The sequence below is a fragment of the Ictidomys tridecemlineatus genome, chromosome 6, assembly GCF_052094955.1.
Source record: "Ictidomys tridecemlineatus isolate mIctTri1 chromosome 6, mIctTri1.hap1, whole genome shotgun sequence".
Taxonomy (NCBI): Eukaryota; Metazoa; Chordata; class Mammalia; order Rodentia; family Sciuridae; genus Ictidomys; species Ictidomys tridecemlineatus.
Window position 1 is genome coordinate 123799327 of NC_135482.1, and position 19268 is coordinate 123818594.

General features: G+C 34.3%; 1 protein-coding gene and 1 pseudogene across 4 annotated transcripts in view; one reads left to right on the forward strand and one right to left on the reverse strand.

Annotated features, from left to right (window-relative positions):
• The window catches only part of Rnf17 (ring finger protein 17), a 123083-nt gene that overhangs the window by 1262 nt on the left and 102553 nt on the right, over positions 1–19268 (reverse strand). For 3 of the 4 annotated variants that reach the window (XM_078015734.1, XM_078015733.1, XM_078015732.1), the window contains 8 exons: positions 18501–18620; positions 17480–17560; positions 14708–14833; positions 13470–13526; positions 11132–11248; positions 8204–8366; positions 2513–2648; positions 519–708 (listed from right to left, as the gene is read on the reverse strand). In XM_078015734.1, the coding sequence (XP_077871860.1) occupies positions 519–708; positions 2513–2648; positions 8204–8366; positions 11132–11248; positions 13470–13526; positions 14708–14833; positions 17480–17560; positions 18501–18620 (990 nt within the window). Of the gene's footprint in view, positions 1–518; positions 709–2512; positions 2649–8203; positions 8367–11131; positions 11249–13469; positions 13527–14707; positions 14834–17479; positions 17561–18500; positions 18621–19268 lie in introns of those variants that run through there. The other variant, XM_078015735.1, reaches the window with a different exon arrangement.
• Positions 3322–4594, forward strand: LOC144365021 (centromere protein Q pseudogene; annotated as a pseudogene).

Consider the following 19268-nt stretch of genomic DNA (forward strand, 5'->3'; position numbering starts at 1 on the left):
AAGGAGGGAGGCAGGCAGGGTCAATACCAGTAATAAGGATGAGGACAACTTCTGAAGGTCAACTTTCCATCTAGCACCAGTCTAGCTGACTGCCTTACTGGGAAGGAGATTGGGGATTTCTATAATACAGATATGTTTCTATGATAATCCTCATCCCTGCAAATTAACCTAACCCATACCTCTGTGGTAATACTTATTGCATTCTAACTCAGATTAAGTAGTGGTTTGCATGTTTGTTTCCCCTCATTAATTTACAAGTTCTTTAATTACAAGTTATATAGCTTGATTATTTAAATCTTACTCATTACCTATCATGATAGAGATAATAAATTTTGTTATATATAAGCTAAAATACCATTTAACAAATCTTTTTTTTCTTGTAGTATGCACAGCTTTTTATGCCTTAACTATTACATTTCTGCATGTAGATTTACATAGAAACAAAACACTACAAAATTAATAGGAACTGCTGGAAATAGTTTTTAAGAGAATTTTGGCTAATAAAGATAGATATTTACCATGGAGGAAGCATAGAGCTGTTTTCCTTGAAGACAATCTATCATGGCCCACAATGCCTCCATGCTCCACTTGGGACAATATGGTATTCTTGTCTTTCCTGAGTCTCTTATAGGAGGTTTAAAACCAGCCAAGAGAACTTTTATGGCTCGGGCTGGGTACTGCATAAGATGAAGAGGAATTTGACGCAGTCTGTCACAAAAGAAATTTTTTAAATGTTTAGAATGTTGCAATTCAAATTCTCTTTACAGTTGAAACTATAAAACTCTTAGGAGAAAATACAAGGGAAAAGCTTCATGATGCTGGATTTTGCTATGAAACTAAAAGCATAACCAAGAAAAGAAAAACCAAATAAAATGGATCTCAAAAGTAAAAACTTCTGTGAATTAAAGAACATAATTATAGTGTTAAGGCAGCCCATGGAATGGAGGAAACTATAAATAAAAATGGACATTTCTCCAAAGAGATATACAAATGATAAAAAAGCACATGAAAAGATGTTCAACATCACTGATGATTAGGGAAAGGCAAATACAATTCACAAGGTGTTCCTAACTTGCACCCATTAGGATGTGAAGGGAAGGAGGGCAAGGTGGGAGGGCAGGAAAGGAAGGAACAGAGGTGGGAGAGAGACAAACCCCTCAAATAGGAAACCACTGTTGGTGAAAAACTAGAATCCCTGGGGGAACTGCTAATGGGAATATAAAGTGGTGTACCTGTTATAGAAACCAGTTTATGACAGTTCCTCAAAAAATAAACTTAGAATATTTGATCTAATAATTCCATTTCTGAATATATATCTAAAATAATTGATAACAGGATTTCAGATATTTGTATACACGTTGATACGAACAATATTCACAACAGGTAAAAAGGTGGAAGCAACACAAGCATCCACTGATGGACAAATGGATAAATAAGATGTGGTGTGTATTATTCAGCCTTAAAAAACGAAATTCTGACATTTGGTATTTGTTTTTTTAGGGATTGGCTAGCTTCACTAAGCATAATCTGCTCTAGTGCCATCCATTTCCCTGCAAATTCTATGATTTTGTCATTTTTTATTGCTGCATAGTACTCCATTGTGTATAGATGCCACATTTTTTTTATCCATTCATCTAGAGCAACTATGAACAGAGCAGGGAGGAAGAACAGGAAAAAAAGACTAACATTAAACAGAGACATGAGATGGGAGGGAAAGGGAGAGAAAAGGGAAATTGCATGGAAATGAAGGGAGACCCTCATTGCTATACAAAATTACATATAAGGTTGTGAGGGGAATGGAAAAATAAACAAGGAGAGTAACGAATTACAGTAGATGGGGTAGAGAGAGAAGATGGGAGGGGAGGGGAGGGGGGATAGTAGGGGATAGGAAAGGTAGCAGAATACAACAATTACTAATTGGGCATTATGTAAAATTGTGGATGTGTAACCGACGTGATTCTGCAATCTGCATTTGGGGTAAAATTGGGAGTTCATAACCCACTTCAATCTAATGTATGAAATATGATATGTCAAGAGCTTTGTAATGTTGTGAACAACCAATAAAAAAAATTCAAAAAGAAAAAAAATGAAATTCTGGCACATGCTACAACATGGATGAATCCTGGGAATAATGCTAAGTAAATAAGACAAAAGGATGAATACTGTATGATTTTACTTATATAAAGTACTTTGAGTCTTTCAAAGTAGATGAGTTATTAGAGGCTTGCGGGGGGTGTCAAATGGGTTGTTTGATAACAGAGCTTCTGTTTGATGAAAAAGTTCTGGAAATGAAAAGTGGTGCTAGTTGTGTAGCACTGTGTAAGTATTTAAAGCCAATTAATTATATATTTAAAAACCGTTAATAAATTTATGTATATCTTATCACAATAAAAATCTAGACTAAAAATCATTAATACATAATCAGCTTTAGTTTTTTTTCTTTTAAAAGCAGAGGTAAGATCTTCTCCCAAAACAAAAAGGAATCATTATTTGACTTTTTTTTTTTTTTTACCTGTTTACTGTCAGCTTTTCAGTTGATCCATAATCAACAAACTGTACCAGGACAGATAAAGGATTAAACTCTTTAATGGATACAATCTTTGCTCTATACCATAAGCCATCAGCATATTCTGCAAGGCAAGGCATTTCTGGAAAGGCAGGAAAAGGGGAAAATCATAAAATTGTCTATGATTCTTTTTTTCTGAATATTTTTTTTTATTGTCAGTGGACCTTATTTATTTATATGTGGTGCTGAGAATCAAATCCAGGGCCTCACAATGCTAGGTAAGCACTACAACTCCAGCCCTGACTCTGATTTTCTTAAAAATATTTTAATCTAAAAAAGTACAAAGATGTAAATATAACAACCATATGCTCACTACCCAGAATAGAGAATTGCTTTATGTTAGCCTCTACTGTTCATATTTTATAAACTTGCCTTACTAATTCCTTAACATTAAGCTTTGAACAAAGCCACTTTCACATCCTTAGAATTCCTAATTTTATTTTCATGGCTTAGATCACCTTGCTACCAGTCCACTTCTTCCAAACCTCTCATAGTTTGGGTTATGTTTTGCAAGGGAAAAGAAATAGTTTCTATAGTTCCTGTTTTCAATGCTGTCATCCAATCCTTCTGTGTTAAACAACCATATTAATTAAATTTTATAAGTTCAATTACACTGCTCTTATTTTAAAATTTTCAATGGAATCTTAACTGCCTGCATATAGTCCGTAACACTGCAATTTATGGGCTTCTTCAGAGCCTTGCAAGCAATTCCTACATCATGTACTCAATTAGTCACCTCAACATGATTACTTAATTTAAAATCTTAATGACTGTACTTCATCATATTCATGTCTGTTCCTCTATCAAGAATTTTCTTTTAGGAGTGCAAGTCCCTGAGAGACTGAAGAAGAATCAGTGATCAAAATGCCTGGTAAAGCAAATCCTTCTGAGAAAAAGTCTTAACAGTTGAAAAGAAATTCAAAAAGAAAATTCAATAATGAGGAACTGGAGTTGTCAGAGAAACAGGTTAGAAGAACAGGAAAAAAAAATCATCCAAAGTACTTATCTTCTTCAAATTTTTTTACAAGTAAAACATACTAATATAAAACAGATAAAGACAGTATCCAACAGAGAAAAACCTGGCAGTCTCTTTCAAGAGTACCAGACAGCATTTGCAAACTATGATACAATCAATAATAATAGCAATTCTGAGTAATACTATTAAGGAAAAAGAACAAATTCAGTATCAACTACCTGAAAATAAGATTGCTATAATTGTGTGAAACCATGAAAGTTCCTCCCAGAAAGCTGAAATATTTAATGTTTCAGATCTACAGAAAATGGAGAAGGCATGAGATAGAGCTAATGAAGGAGGAGGTCTGACATTACTAAGAAGAGACCACAGAATCAATGACTTAAAATATTCAGAGACTTAAGAACAAAATTCAAATTGTGGTACATGAGGAAGAAAAGGAGAAGGTAAAACATGCTTCAAATGGATTTTAGTGGGGTACTCTTAGATGTTCTTTACAATTCGTACCAGATGAAGAACTTGATGTTTATCAAAGAAGCCTGTAAGAAATTAGATCTCTTTTAAGAGTTTATAGGTTATTTCATATTAATTTAATGTTTACGATATTAGAAAGGCCAAAGCCTAATATGCACTTTATTCTTTTTGGGGTACTGGGGATTGAGCTCAGGGGCACTTGACCACTAAGTCACATCCCCAGCCCTATTCTGTATTTTATTTAGAGACAGGGTCTCACGAAGTTGCTTTAGCGCCTCGCTGTTGATAAGGCTGGCTTTGAACTTGCAATCTTCCTGTCTTAGCCTAGGATCAGAGGTGTGCGCCACTGCGCCTGGCCTGCACTTTAAAATTAGTATGTAGTCCTGAAAAGTCTGTGTAGAGCAGTTGCTAAATCTAGAAAATCAATATTTATATTGTTGTCTTGCATTTATTTGCCTAAACCCATAACATAAGAATACCCATGATCTAATGATTTATAATGGCAGAATGAAGCTCATTTATTGGTTAGCATGGAAGAATTGTTACATTGAGACTTCATATATGTAAAGTGTTTATGTATAGTGCCTAATGAATAATGAAATAAGTATTTGCTTTAGCTGATAGCTTGCATTTTTCTGTCTAGTCACCTGGAACTGAGAAATTCTCAGGTGCCTTTACTCTTACCTAACTCAGTCTTTTGGGGAGTCATTAAGATTTGCCAGGTATCTTAAACTTTTTTTTTAAATATTTATTTTTTAGTTTAGTTGGACACAGTACCTTTGTTTTATTTATTTATTTTTATGTGGTGCTGAGGATTGAACCCAGGGCCTCGCAGATGCTAGGCAAGTGCTCTACCGCTGAGCCACAACCCAAACCCTTAGGTATCTTTAATTTTAAAGTACCATCAACATTTTATTTCTTTGGTTGGTTATTGAGTAGATATTGGATATTTATTTTATGCCTTCATTAAATCATATTCTTATTTTAAAAAATTATTAAAAAGGAACTTAAGCACCTTTAGTTGTTAAAACAAAAATCAACCGAAAACAGTGTTCAAGAACTGGCTGCCAAAGGCAAAAGGTAACTTAAACCAAAGAAGGCAGCAGATAAATTCAGGATTATATAAAATGCAGTTTAGTGGAGACTATGGAGTGTCTTGTGTGGCAGCAAGACAAAAGAATCCCTTCACCCTACAGCAGGAGGAAGCTAGACAAAGGTATCCCACAGCTGACCAAAATGCACCTGGGCTTTCTCAAATACTGTTAACATGTCAAAAGTCAGTTAAGAGACAGTTCAGATGTCAGTGTCTATCACAAATGCTCAGCTGACTATGTTAATGGATTTGCTTATCGTACAGAGTTTGGAATATATGCCAGAGTCACCTGGTAGTGAGATGATGTTTACCACCAAGGTGGCTATAGTCATTTAATGCTGGATCCCTATAAATCCCTTTCTTATAAAACTGTCTTCATCATGTAGTAAGCATATATGTGTCAACAAGTGATTATTTCTTTGGTTGGTTAGTGAGTAGATATTGGATATTTATTTTCTGCCTTGTACTTTAGAGGTGTGTAGTATTTCAATGTCATTTGTTTATATATCAATAATCTTTCCTAAGCCACTACTGTGTATTGTCTTGGTTCTTTTATCTATTTGTAAAATAAATTAACTATAGACTGAAAAAAAACAAAGAAAAACCAAACACACTCCTGAGGTCCCCCCTTTTTGAGGGTGGATATTGGGTACTGAACTCAGGGGTGCTCTGCCACTGAGCTGTATCTCCACCCCTTTTTATTTGAGACAGAGTCTTGCCAAGTTGTTGAGGCTGGTCTTGAACTTGTGATCCTCCTGTCTCAGCCTCCTGAGTCTCTAAAAACAGCAGTGTGCTACCATGTCTGGCCATCCTGAGCTCTTCTTTTTATATCTAGTCTTCTTTCAACATGACTTAAAAAGTTCTGACTATAACTGATCAAAGCCTTCTCTGTGATTCTGTGGCATTATACTCAGCCTTTAATATGAGCTGTTACTTTATACTAAGATTACATGTCTATCTACCTGTTCTTTGGAGTTCAGAATTAGAGTTTACATTCCTAATATGGTATCTGGTGCAAATTCTCAATATAAAGTGTGTTAATGAATGGCAGGCTTGAATAAAACTGGGAACATCAGCATAGTATTTACACTCTTCTAAATTTTAAAGTAGGTAGAATATGCCTCAATATCCTGTCTTATTCTACTTCCTATATCATGCTCTCTAGATAATTCCACAAGGAAAAATAGAGTTGTGAACAAATGACATTGAAATACTACACAACTCTAAAGTACAAAGATCTTTATTTTAAGTAATCTAAAATTTTTTCAATTATGTATTTTTGCTGTGCTGAGCCTTGAACCCTGTACCTTGTACATGCTAGGCAAGTACTCTACCACTGACCTATATATTCCTACCCCCTCAAATAATTTTTTATTAGTTATTCCTGAAGGTATAAAATCATCAATAAATAAAGAATCTCATCTATCTGTTCTGTCCTGCATAGTTAATAACTGAAAATATTGTTAACAGTCCAACTTTACCTTGCTAGCCTTAAAAACATGGCTTTTTAAAATAGAACTTAAAAAACCCTGAAACTCCTATTTGTCATTTTAACACAAAAAACCCTCCTTTGATATAAATTCCTTATTGAACATACCTATGCATTACTTTAACTTTCATACTTTAAATAAATTTTTATTGAAGTATAAAATATTCATCAAAAATGCACAAATAATGTATGTTTAATTCCATGAACTCCATGTGACTTCCCTTGAGATATGAACAAAATGAAGAAGGAATTGTTCCCTCTGGACTGTAAACAGGGAATATATGAAAAAAAAACCTATGAGTTTTATTTACTCATTTGATATTTATAATTTTATAAGCACCTACTTGTGTCAGGTATTTCTCTAATTGCTGGTGACCCTGAGTCACCTACTCCAGTGCTATTTAAAAGAGGTGAGAAGAAGGATGGAGATTTGGGGGCATCTGAAGGTAGAGACTGTTTTATATTGAGAAGTCAGGAAAGACTTGCAATAAAGGAACATTTGAACAGAGACTTAAACTGTCACCTACAGTCTGGGGAAGAACATTTCAGGTGGAGGCAATTGCAAGCAATATTCATCAGCCAAAAGTAGAGCATGACCTATTAAAATCTCCCTGGACTCCATGCTGCCTGCCAACCCATCAGAAGCTCTGCTTTCCAGTGGCTTTCTCAGTGTTATTTAAGCAAATGAAATATGCTTGTTCTCATTTTGTTTATGTAATATTTTTGTGCTACTTCAGTAAGAGAATGTATTTTAATAACCTTATGTACTTAATAATCATAGATATTTGTGACAATATTTTTGTAGTCACAGAACAAAATAAGCATTGCACTCTGAAAAAAATATAAAATAAATAAAGTAAAATCTCCCTGGAGAGGCTGAGGCAGAAGGATTACAAGTTTGAGGACCAGCCTTATAAACTTAAATGAGACTCTGTCTCAAAATTAAAAAAAAAAAATTAAAATAAGGTAAGACATGAATTAGGTTGATATACTTTTTCCTTTGCTAAATAAAGTATCTTCTGATGAATAAATATACCTCTATCACATATTGATATAAATGTATAGGCACTCTTGGTATTCACGAACTGTCAAACCACAAACTAAATAGATTTCCCTTACAGGAGAATCAAGCATATTTAATAAAGCCTGAAAGAACAGACTGGACAGAAAAAAGGAATTTAACCAATCCTGATGAACCAGGACAGTCTTGAGTCCCCCCATCTCAAAATTATCAGTGTAGGTGGTTTATAATTGAATCACTGCAATTAAAGTCTAAATGGCAACTTTCACTATTTGAGCTAGTGGTAAAACTTCATACTTAGAAAATGATCTTTTATACTTTATGCTGTCAATTTCCCAACATATAGATTTTTGGGGAAGTAGAAATATCCCAGAGGATTTGCTTAACTCCTCTTTTAGTTTACCTTCCTACTCTAGAAAATGGAGGAGAGATTATATCCAAGTTATCTTTGGAATTTGAAGATTTCATGCATGTAAAATGAGTATAAGAAAATACAGTTAGCATTAGCAATAACCCAAACTCCTGTCCATTACAAAAATCAAGTTTTGCTAGAAACCTTATTTTGTTTAAAAAAAAAAAAAGTATACCTGTTCTAAAATCTGTCAGAGGAGGGAATGTCTCTACATTCTTATTAAACCTCTGCAGTGCTTCTTCAAGACTCTCGGATTCCGATTCCCAGCTGATGTCATCTGTGTTACTATGATGGTTATACTGACTACGGTTTTCTACAGAATCAAGGCAAATGTACACCTAAATGGATGGAAGGGAAGGAAAAGAACTTTCAAGTTTTGTAATTTCTAGTATTCACTTATGTGGATGAATTATTGTGGCAAGTGGTCTCAAAGCCCCAATGATCCTTGCCTCCTGCTGCTTACCTCACTGTAGTTCCCTCCCATATTCTACTACCCTGATTTTGTAGCCAAAACACCACCATTTGAAGTAGGGTGTGACTATTGAGGCTGGATAAGAGACATGTGGCTTTGTTCTCTGGTGCTCTTGTTGGGGAATGCAAGCTCCAGGAAGTCTGAAGCCACAGCCTAAGCAGGGCCCTGGAAGGGCCTCAAGGATGCAGAACTGATCTCTCTAGGTAATGTCGCATCTTTTTAAAAAGTGAATTCTATAGTCCTCATCAACATCTTGATTACAACCTAGACTAATCCTGACCTAGACTTAATTAAGCAGTGTTTTTTAACCTTTTTTTGTTTATTTTTATGTGGTGCTTATGGTCAAACCCAGTACCTCACATGTGCCAGGCAAGTGCTCTACCACTGAGCCACAACCTCAGCCCAATTAAGCAGTTTTTTGGGGGGGTACTGGGTATTGAACTAAGGGGCACTCAACCACTGACCCACATCTCGAGCCCTTTTTTGTATTTTATTTACAAACAGGGTCTCATTGAATTGCTTAGTGCCTTGCTAAGTTGCTGAGGCTGGCTTTGAACTCGTGATCCTCCTGTCTCAGCCTCCTGAACCGCTGAGATTACAGGTGTGTGCCACCATGCTTGGCCTAATTAAGCAGTTTCTAGATTCCTTACTCTCAGGTGTGTTGCTGTGAGCTGCTAATTTGGGGCAATTCATTATATAGCAATAAATAATACAAAAATTATTATAAAACCCAGCAATAGTTGTACACTACTATGGTCTCTGATGAAAGTAGACAACAAGTCCTTTCCTTCCTGTGAGACAATGGTTTACTATGTAAAAGGTTGAATGAGCTACTTCTGCTACTTATCTTTCCTTTCTCCTTTTTGGCTAAGGACATGTAAGTTTGAATTTATTTTTTCTTTTTGCGGTACTGGGGATTGAAACCAGGGCCTTGCACATGATAGGCAAGAAATAACATTAGAAATAAGCTAACTTTCTGGGAGCGGTGGTGCATGCCTATAATACCAGTGGCTCAGGGGGCTGAAACAAGAGGATCTTGAGTTCAAACCAGTCTCAGCAAAAGTGAGGTGCTAAGCAACTCAGTGAGACTCTGTCTCTAAATAAAATACAAAATAGGACTGGGGATGTGGTTCAGTGATTGGGTGCCCCTGAGTTCAACCCCTGTACCAAAAAACAAAAACAAAAACAAAACCCTGCTTCCCCAGCCTGTTATAACAAAACTCAAGTTTTGTTAAGAATCTATTTCCTGGGCTGAGGCTGTATATCGGTGGTAGAGTGCTTGCCTCGCCAATGACACCACATAAAAATAAATAAAGATACTGTGTTCATCTAAAACTAAAAAAAAAAAAATATTAAAAAAATCTATTTCCTTCAAAAAATAAGTATACCTGTTCTAAACTCTGATAGAGGAGGGGAATGTCTGTACATTTTTTTTTTTTTTTTTGGTACTGGGAATTGAACTCAGGGCTGCTTACCCACTAAGCCACATTCCCAGCCTTTTCTTTTTTTTTTTTTAACTTTCTTTTTTAATGATTTATTTATTTATTTTGCATTACAATTCTTAATATATTATACAATAATTTATCATATCTCTGATTATATATAACGTATGTTGACACCAAATTCACATCTTCATACCCAGCCTTTTCTTGAACTGTATTTAGGACAGGGTCTCACAGGATTGCTTAGAGCCTCACTAAGTTGCTGAGGCTGGCTTTGAATTCATGATCTTCCTGCTTCAGCCTCCCGAGCTACTGGGGTTACAGGCATGCCCCACCATACCTGGCTGGAATGTCTCTGCATTCTTATTAAACCTCTGCAGCGCTTGTTTAGGCTCTTATTCAAGGCTGTAACTCCTTCACTGAGCTACAACCCCAGCCCTTTTTTATTTTTGAGACAGGGTCTCCCCTCAGTTGCTCAAGCTGTCCTCAAAATTGCAATCTTCCTGCCTTAGCCTACTGAGTAGCTGGGATTACAGGTGGTATACCTGTGCTGGGCTTTATAAGTGAATTTTCTTTATTGCATTATTCAGTCAGTCAACATTCACCTAGTGGCTACTAATACACACACACACACACACACACACACACACACACATATGTGTGTGTGTGTGTGTGTGTGTGTGTCTCTCACTATTCTAAATTCTGGAGAATATATCAATGAATAACATGGATTAAGAGTCCTATTTTCATGGAGTTACTTTCCAGTGAGGAAAGTAGACAAACATCATAAATAGAAACAGGTTTTTTTTTTTCCCCGTATCACTTATCATCTAACAACTTACTAACCCACAGCAATCAGGGATTTTGGTATAGGAAAAACCACCGCTAGTGAGATGTTTGTGATTTTATAGGAGGAAATAGTTCTACCTTAAATATCTAAAAAAATCAATATAAACACAACAGTGAGTAAAGGCACAAGACACTGAACCTAGAAGGTGTTACCAAACATCTGCTTCATGACAAATAATAAATGTCTGAGGAGGATATTACATGGTGAGGCCAATTAGAGATCACCAGTTTTACAATATTTACAGTCAGGAAGCTGGAGAAGTGAAGAAGCAATTCTAATATTTAAAACGAAGATTGCTGCTATGTTTTTAACCACTACCAAATCACCCAGATGACATACTTCGTTAGGTGAGACAACGTGTTTCACTTGAACAGCATACAGTTCTTCTGGGGGAGGTAGAGATGAAGACAAGTATGGTGGTAAAATAGGAGTCTCCGTTTCAGACAAAAGCAATTCCTGAAACACCACAAAAATTTCAAATTTCAGAATGACAATCACAAAAATTGACTATAGAAATTCATTCTGGTGTTAATTTACTTTCAATTAGCAGAAAGCAAGTTATCCTTGATATTAAAAATGACAATAGTTTTGAGGTAGTAGAAACAAAATGTTGTAAGATGTTTAGCTTTCTTTTGTCCTCCATCAACAATAATTGGCACTAATGAATAGGAATTGGGTATCTGAGGTGCAGAACAGGAGCAATTTCCTTTTGCCTTTACTTTCTTCTGTAGTATTTCACTTATTTTTAGAATAATTATTTTCTAATAAAACTAAAATTATATATGAAATGCTAAAAGATTAGTTAAAATCATCAAAAAAGGTGAGTATCTTATCCACCTCTTCTGTTCTGCAGTGCTGGGGATTGAACACAAGGCCTTGCACATGTTAGGCAAGTGATCTACCACTGAGCTACACCCCCATTCTCACATCTTTTTAAAACGTACTTTTTACTCCTTGTCCATCAATGGATAAAAGAATAAAAATAGATAAATAAAATTATATATACACACACACACACAATGGAATTTTATTAAGTCATAAAGAAGACTGAAATTATGTTATTTGCAAGAAAAGGATGGAACTTGAGACCATTAAATTAAATAAGCAAAACTCAAAGTCAAGGGTTTTCTCTCATGTTTTCTTATATGTTTTCTCTCATATGTGGAAACTAGAGAGGAAAAATGAAAAGTGGTGGGGAATAAGTAGAGGAAAGGGATCAGGGGGATACAGGAGAAGAGGGAAGGAGGAAATACTGGGGAATGATATTAGCCTATTATATTGTTACATTGTATGTATGTATGAATATGTAACAACAAATCCCACCATTATGTACAACTATAATGCACCCATAAAATATAGAAAAATTAATTTTTATTCTTAAAGAATATGATAAATAACATAAGCAAATAAAATCATCACCTATTTGTAGGTTAGTTCATTACTATTAAACATTTTCAAATTCTGGACAAAACTAAAGCAAATATTATATCTAGGGAAGTTCAGCAAAAGTGACTATAGCTGAATTTTACTGATTTGTTACAAAGTACCTACTTTTACTACAAGCATGTTATGTTTATATCAAATAAATAAAATTCTACTAATAAAGCTTAATTTATTAAAACTCTCCTTACACCAAAATACACAAGTGACTAAAAAAACCACATAAATTTGACTTAACCAAAATTAAAAGTTATAGTGCTTAAAGGACATTATTAAGAAAGTGAAGTGATAACCCACAGAATGGAGAAAATATCTGCAAATCTGTACCTGAGAAGAGATTGTATACAGAATATATAAAGAACTCTTATAACTCAACAATAAAAAGATAATAAGATAATCCAACTAAAAATAGGCAGTGGATTTGAATAGATATTTCTCCAAAGAAAAAATATAAATGGCCAATAAACCCATGAAAATATGCTCAATATTATCATCAGTGAAATGTATATCAAAATCAGGATGGATAAAAAAAATTTACCAAAAATGGTGTGGACATAGAGAAAATAGTGTGAATGCAAAATGGTACAGCCCCTCTGGGAAAGAGTTTTATAGTTCCCTAAAATGTCAAACATAGTTACCATGAGACTCAGTAATTCTCCTAGGTATACACCCAAGAAAAGGAAAACACATGTTCACATAAAAGCTTGTACATGAATGTCCATAGCAATATTATTTACAATCACCAAAATGTGGAAACAAGCAAAGTGTTCATCGACAGATGAATGGATAGACAGAATATATCCATACAATGGAATTTTATTTGTCAACAGAAATACTTTTATGTACAACAACACGCAAGGACCTTAAAAACATACTAAGGAACAAGAAAGGAAAAAAGGATCACATATTGTATGATTCCATTTATATGAAAAGTCTAGAACAGGCATATCCAGAGAGACAGAAGATTAAGTGGTTACCATAAAACTGGGGAATAATGGGGAATGAGTACTGTTTTTACAGGGTTTCTTTTTGCAAAGTTTTGGAATTAGTGGTAATAGTTGCATAACTCAGTGAATAATTCTAAGAACCACTGAACTGTACATTTTAAAAAGGTGACATACAGTATATAAATAATATATCAGTAAAGCAGTTATAAAGAAAGTTCTTACTTCCTCATCCTGTATCAGATCCTTTATGAAGCATGCAAAGTTTCCAAAGTATCTGGATTGTAACTTACCTCGAATTTTATTTCCCAACTTTCTTCCTCATACTTTTTATTGTAATCTGCTGGTTTCTAAAACAATATAATACCATTAATAAATAAAACAATTTTTATCTACATAATATTGTTTTAAAGCACTTTCATATTTCATCCCCACAGATATGGAGGCATTATGTTATGCTAAATATGTATCAATGATAATTAGTTTATTAGGAGACAGTGGTACCTAATACTTTTCCTTTTAAAATATGCACAGTGAAGAGTACAACTGGAAAAGAGGCTAAGTAATTTTTATCAACTGAGCTTAATACATGGAGAAACTTTTAGATAATACATGTCTGCACATGCATGCACACATATGCGTCTTTGCTTAAAAAAAAAGCTGGTGTGAGGATTACAGATACAAATTGACATTGCAGTTTTATGACTGAGAGAAGAAAGTAAATTTTGCTTGGTTGTATACTATCACTAAAATGAATGTTTAAACACCTAACAAGCAAACTGTTTTTCTAGAAATAAAAACATCTTGGATATAAAATATTATTATGTATATACTACTCCTCTCAAGGATTTTAAGCAGCTTGAAATGTGAAAATGTATCTAAAATATTAAAAATGGAAGCAGTAGGCTACAGAATAGGCTATTTCTTTAATATGTTATGCTGAAAATATGGCTCTAAGTTTTCCATAAGAAGATATACAGCAAAAACTTCATAAAGTTTGAATATCCCCCATACTTAGACCAAAACAATTCAGATCTTGGAGATTTTTGGATTACTTACACAGACTTTAATCCAAAAACTCAAAATGCTCCAAAATCTGAAAACTTTTTGAGTATGATGCTGGCACTCAAAGGTTTAGAATTATGGAGCACTTCAGATTTTAGAGTTTTGTATTATCCCTTCCTGTCAAATCAAAGGAAAAAACCATTTTGTCTGAGGAGCATTTTTTTCTATCACTGAATTCTACAGAGTTTTTATAACATGCTTCCCTTGTTCAAACAATACTGGATAACATGGCATCTCATTAATTTTGAAGGTACAGAAACATTAATTAAATCTTAATGTAAATAAAGAGTTTTTCAGGACAAGCATGATGCAGTATATTGCTTTCTCAACAAAGAAATTAGGTCAGATATGTAGAATCTCATTCTTAGGTCAGATATGTAGAATCATATTTAAGACCTGAGGTATAAAATGTAACAATTTAATCAGATATTTTCTATTGTGTAGATTCTTATAGAAAGTCACTTACTTCTTTAAATATCTCTTCACAGTGTTCAAAAGTGCAGTATTTATGGTGTGTCATAAAATAGGAAAGTGACATTCCATCAAAATAGAGATGAACAGACAATTTCCCCCATGGATTTTCAGGCAATTCCTATGTTAAGTTCAAAAAAGGAAGATTATTATTCTAAAAAATAAAGATTTATTTGATGTGTTATAGTCAACAAATATGAAATCAGGCTTCCAACAATAACAGTATGAACAGATAGCCTGACTAATGCTCATTTCATAGAATTTTCTTCCTGGTATTTGACTTTGATTTCTGTAAAATATATTTACATGCCATAATAGTATAATGTTTTCTAGTTATTTATTAGAAGCCATATATAATTTACTATTTATGTCAACTTCAGACAACAATAATAATTTATACTTAGTAGAGGGGAGAAAAGGTGTAGAGGTGAAGAAATAAAGTTCAGTGAAAAAATATAAAAATGGCAGGAATCATAAGACATTAAGTCTAGCTGGGCCTGGTGAAGCATGCCTATAATCCCAGCAACTCTGGAGGCTGAAGCAGGAGGATCACCAAGGTAAGCCTCAGCAACTTAGTGAGAACCTGTCTCAAAATAAATAATAGAAAAATGCTGGGAATGTAGCTCAGTGGCACATTGCTCCTGGCTTCAATCCCCAGTAAAACAAACAAAATACAAAATATACAAAATATATTTACCAATATACAAAAAATATATACAAATAAAACAATAAAACAAAAATACACACACCTGAGAAAGAATTAAAACAGTTTAAAAGCAGGATTCATTACAATGACTTTTTAAAACTCTGACTAAAGGTTGGGGATATAGCTCAGTGGCACAGCTTTTGCCTTAGGCATGAGATCTGAGGTTTAATCCCCAGCATCACCAACCCTGCCCCCACCACTTCCCCCACCAAGCAAAAAAGAAAAAAAAAAGTAACTTTGCATAAAGTCCATTCACAATTATTAGGTATTGATTGTAACCGTAATAGGTAAGCTTAAATTTCCACTGGTCTCATCCTTGTCTAAATTCAATTCATCTTCTCAATTCATCTTCTCACTAAGTTACAAAAATTGTTTTCCAGCTGATCTCCCTGCTTCGATCTTTTCCTAAGACCCTGTCTCCTATCATCATAATATCCTGAGAGAAATACTAGATATATTTCACATCAGAGCCTACAGTGTATATATAGGCAACACAGGCCCTCAATGCAGCAGCTCTGCTATTCCTTTCACAGGCTACTGCTCCAACCTCAGAGCCCTTGGCACCTTCTCCAAGAACCGGGACGGTTTGTCTTCTCACCATTTTAAGATCTAGACTCAAATGTCACCTGACCACTGTTTTTAATGAGGAACCTTCTCCTCAGCAACACACTTCTTTCTATCAGCATTTTCTGCTTTTTCTTCCAAGCGCTTATCATAACCCAATAGATTTTATAGTTTGTTTTTTCTTTTTTTTTTGAGAGAGAGAGAGAGAGAGAGAGAAAAAAATTTTTTTTAATATTTATTTTTTAGTTTTCGGTGGACCCAACATCTTTGTTTGTATGTGGTGCTGAGGATCGAACCCGGGCCGCATGCATGCCAGGCGAGCGCACTACCGCTTGAGCCACATCCCCAGCCCAGTTTGTTTTCTTCTTGATTTCTGGTTCCCACCACTAAAATGGAAGCCCCACAAAGCAGGCATTTCTGGAATGCTCTATACTTGAAGTAATTACAAATGTAGGACTGTATCTCCTTTAGTATATATGGACAAGGAGCACATATAGGCATGTTCATACACAGCAGTCTTTGCTATACTACAATGGTTCTTCTGATTATGTTAAGCTAAACAGCAAAGAAAGTCACCCTGACCAACTTAAAAATTTCAATCTGTACCTTACTTCAGTGACCTGCCATGTGGTCTAAGAGCAACTAAGAGAGGGGCTCTTAGTACTGACATAAGCCATTTTATTATTTAATTAAGGGTCTGTGGCTCTTTTTAGGTCTTCATCACTTTAATACAAAAATACTTTCCTCAAACAACTACAGGTTAACCTTCTTATACTTCATGGCTCAGAAACCTCTACTGGGGCCCAGCAACTATTACCTCAGTCTGCTGAATCCAAATCACCACTACTCCTCCTCACAAAAGCCTCCACCATCCTGTCAGTTGTATATTTCTGAAAAACAACTCACTGTGCCTTCGTGCACTCACTTTCATGGTCAGGAGAACTCTACCATTTTTTTTTTTTTTAAGGGATACCTCCATTCTCACCACCTCTGAATTTCTATTGTACTTGCCCTTTTTACCCTTCTTTTGGCTCTCAGTACACTGCTCTGTGGTGTGAGATTTTTAGGTTTATGTCTTGTTTCATTAACTAGAGAAGGTCTTTGGGGATAGGGCTTGTCAATGACAGGCTTTCTTAGATTACCTAACACAGCACTGTAAACACAGCAGTATTCTGAAAACTGCTGCATATATTTATGAACATCTTCAACAATGAGATATTGCTTCCTGTATCCAAATAAGTGAGATGTTAATAAATACTCTTTCAAATTTCTGACTTTATTGGTTATGAAAGTCTCAGGTACTTGCTCAAAATTAAGCTTATTTAAAACAAGCCTAGGAACCAAAGTAGTAACTTCTCTGATGTTAAAGGATGATTAATATGCACATTTGAACACATAATAAGATGGCTTATCATAAAAATATTGCTCAAATGATGCTAATTATAACATTTTATGGCAGATAATTTAAACCAACCATATATGCTTTAGACACATTACCATAATGTGAACATCCACCTCTCTCTTTGAAAGCAGCTCCTGAAGAAGCTCTATTGCATCTGGCTGCCAGACATTCCCAACCTATGTGGGATTAATACACTCAGATTCTTTCACAGTTTTACAAAGTGAGACAAAGCATAGAGCAAATAAATACAAAAAGAAGTAGCTATCAACAGGTAATACTAGATAGCAATATAAAACACATAAGCCATTTTCAGAAAATATCATTGGTTTGAGATAAAATGACCTTTAAAAAATAATAGTTTGAGATTCTCCCTACAGTACTTATGCTTTTAAAGCATAACATTTTTAAAATGAGTTTACATTAAAAACAAAGTATCACAATTAAAAAAAACTTAAAAGACCCATATATCAATGCAATACTAATATAGGGCTACAATACATTATTCATTAGGGAGCAGAATTTGTCATATTTTCATTTGTTAAGAGATTCATGTGGCAAGGCAGTAGGACTTCCTGCCAAGAGGCAAGTAATGAGCCATCTACATACACGTGGCTCCTCTGTCCCCTGCAGATTTTCTTGACAGCTATGTTATAGTGAACATCTTGACTGCAGTATCATGAGGGACCCGAAGTTCAAACCACCCAGCTAAACCACTCCTAATTCTGAAGCCACAAAAACTAATGTATAAGTTACGGTTTTAGATCATTAAGTTTTAACTTTGTTATGAAGCAAGAGATCATTAATACATTATTTTAAAATCTGACTTCCAGCTAATTTGTTGTAATTTTATTCAATAAAGAAATAACTACATTTTTACAATTTTACAATTTTCCATCTATGAACATACTATGTTTTCATTTACTCAGATGTTTTATATTCTTAAGTATAATTTTATATATAAAGACCTTTTAGCTGTCCTATTAAACTTATTTGTAGGTATTTTATTAATTTTGTTACAACTGAAAGGGATTTAATAATACATTCTAATTTCTAAAAAATATTTTAAAATATTTAAAATTATTAAGCATTACTTATTACAAATTACTATATACTCACTGGTATAGTATGATACAGCTGACAAGGAATACAAAACTGTGGTGTATCAGGATATAGTAAAATAGGGTAAAGATGACACTGTGGAATTTTCTCAGTGAATCCATGATCTAAATATTGTACCTGAAACAGGTCAAATAAAATTTATAGTTAAAATTTGTTACTAAAAGCTAGAGGACAGAAGGGATTTCCTAATATTAACAACCACCACAACAACAAAATGACTAAGTTTAGATAGTTAAATTTGGATTTGAAAAATTTGTAGGAAAAAAAGAACATTATATTCCCTTATTCTGTAGCCTATCAAATCTCATTGTACAAAGGTTTTCTTACACATAACCTATAAAACAAAACTCTTTTTAAGAAACTGGCCTTATTAGGCCTTCCTTAATTAAGAGCAACTCTTTTTAAAAATGTTAATTCAGTTTCTGATTTAAAAATAAGGAATGCCAATAAAGCATTCCTTATTCTGTCTCAACTCAGCAAAATGAAGGTATCATATTTCTCCTTACCCTTCCAGCCTCTATTTTACATTCTACTATTCTGCATTCAGATCAACTTTTAAAAAAAACTTCCACATGAGAGAGAACACATAGCATTATCTTTCCATGACTGACTTAATGAAATGTTTATTTAATGTTGACCATAGGATAAACTTGCAAGGTATCAGATTAAGTAATGAAAAATTCATTGTGTATACCTGAAATGTAAAATGACCACAAGGGAAAAAACCTAATGATTAAACTATCAAAATACTATTGAATACATTTA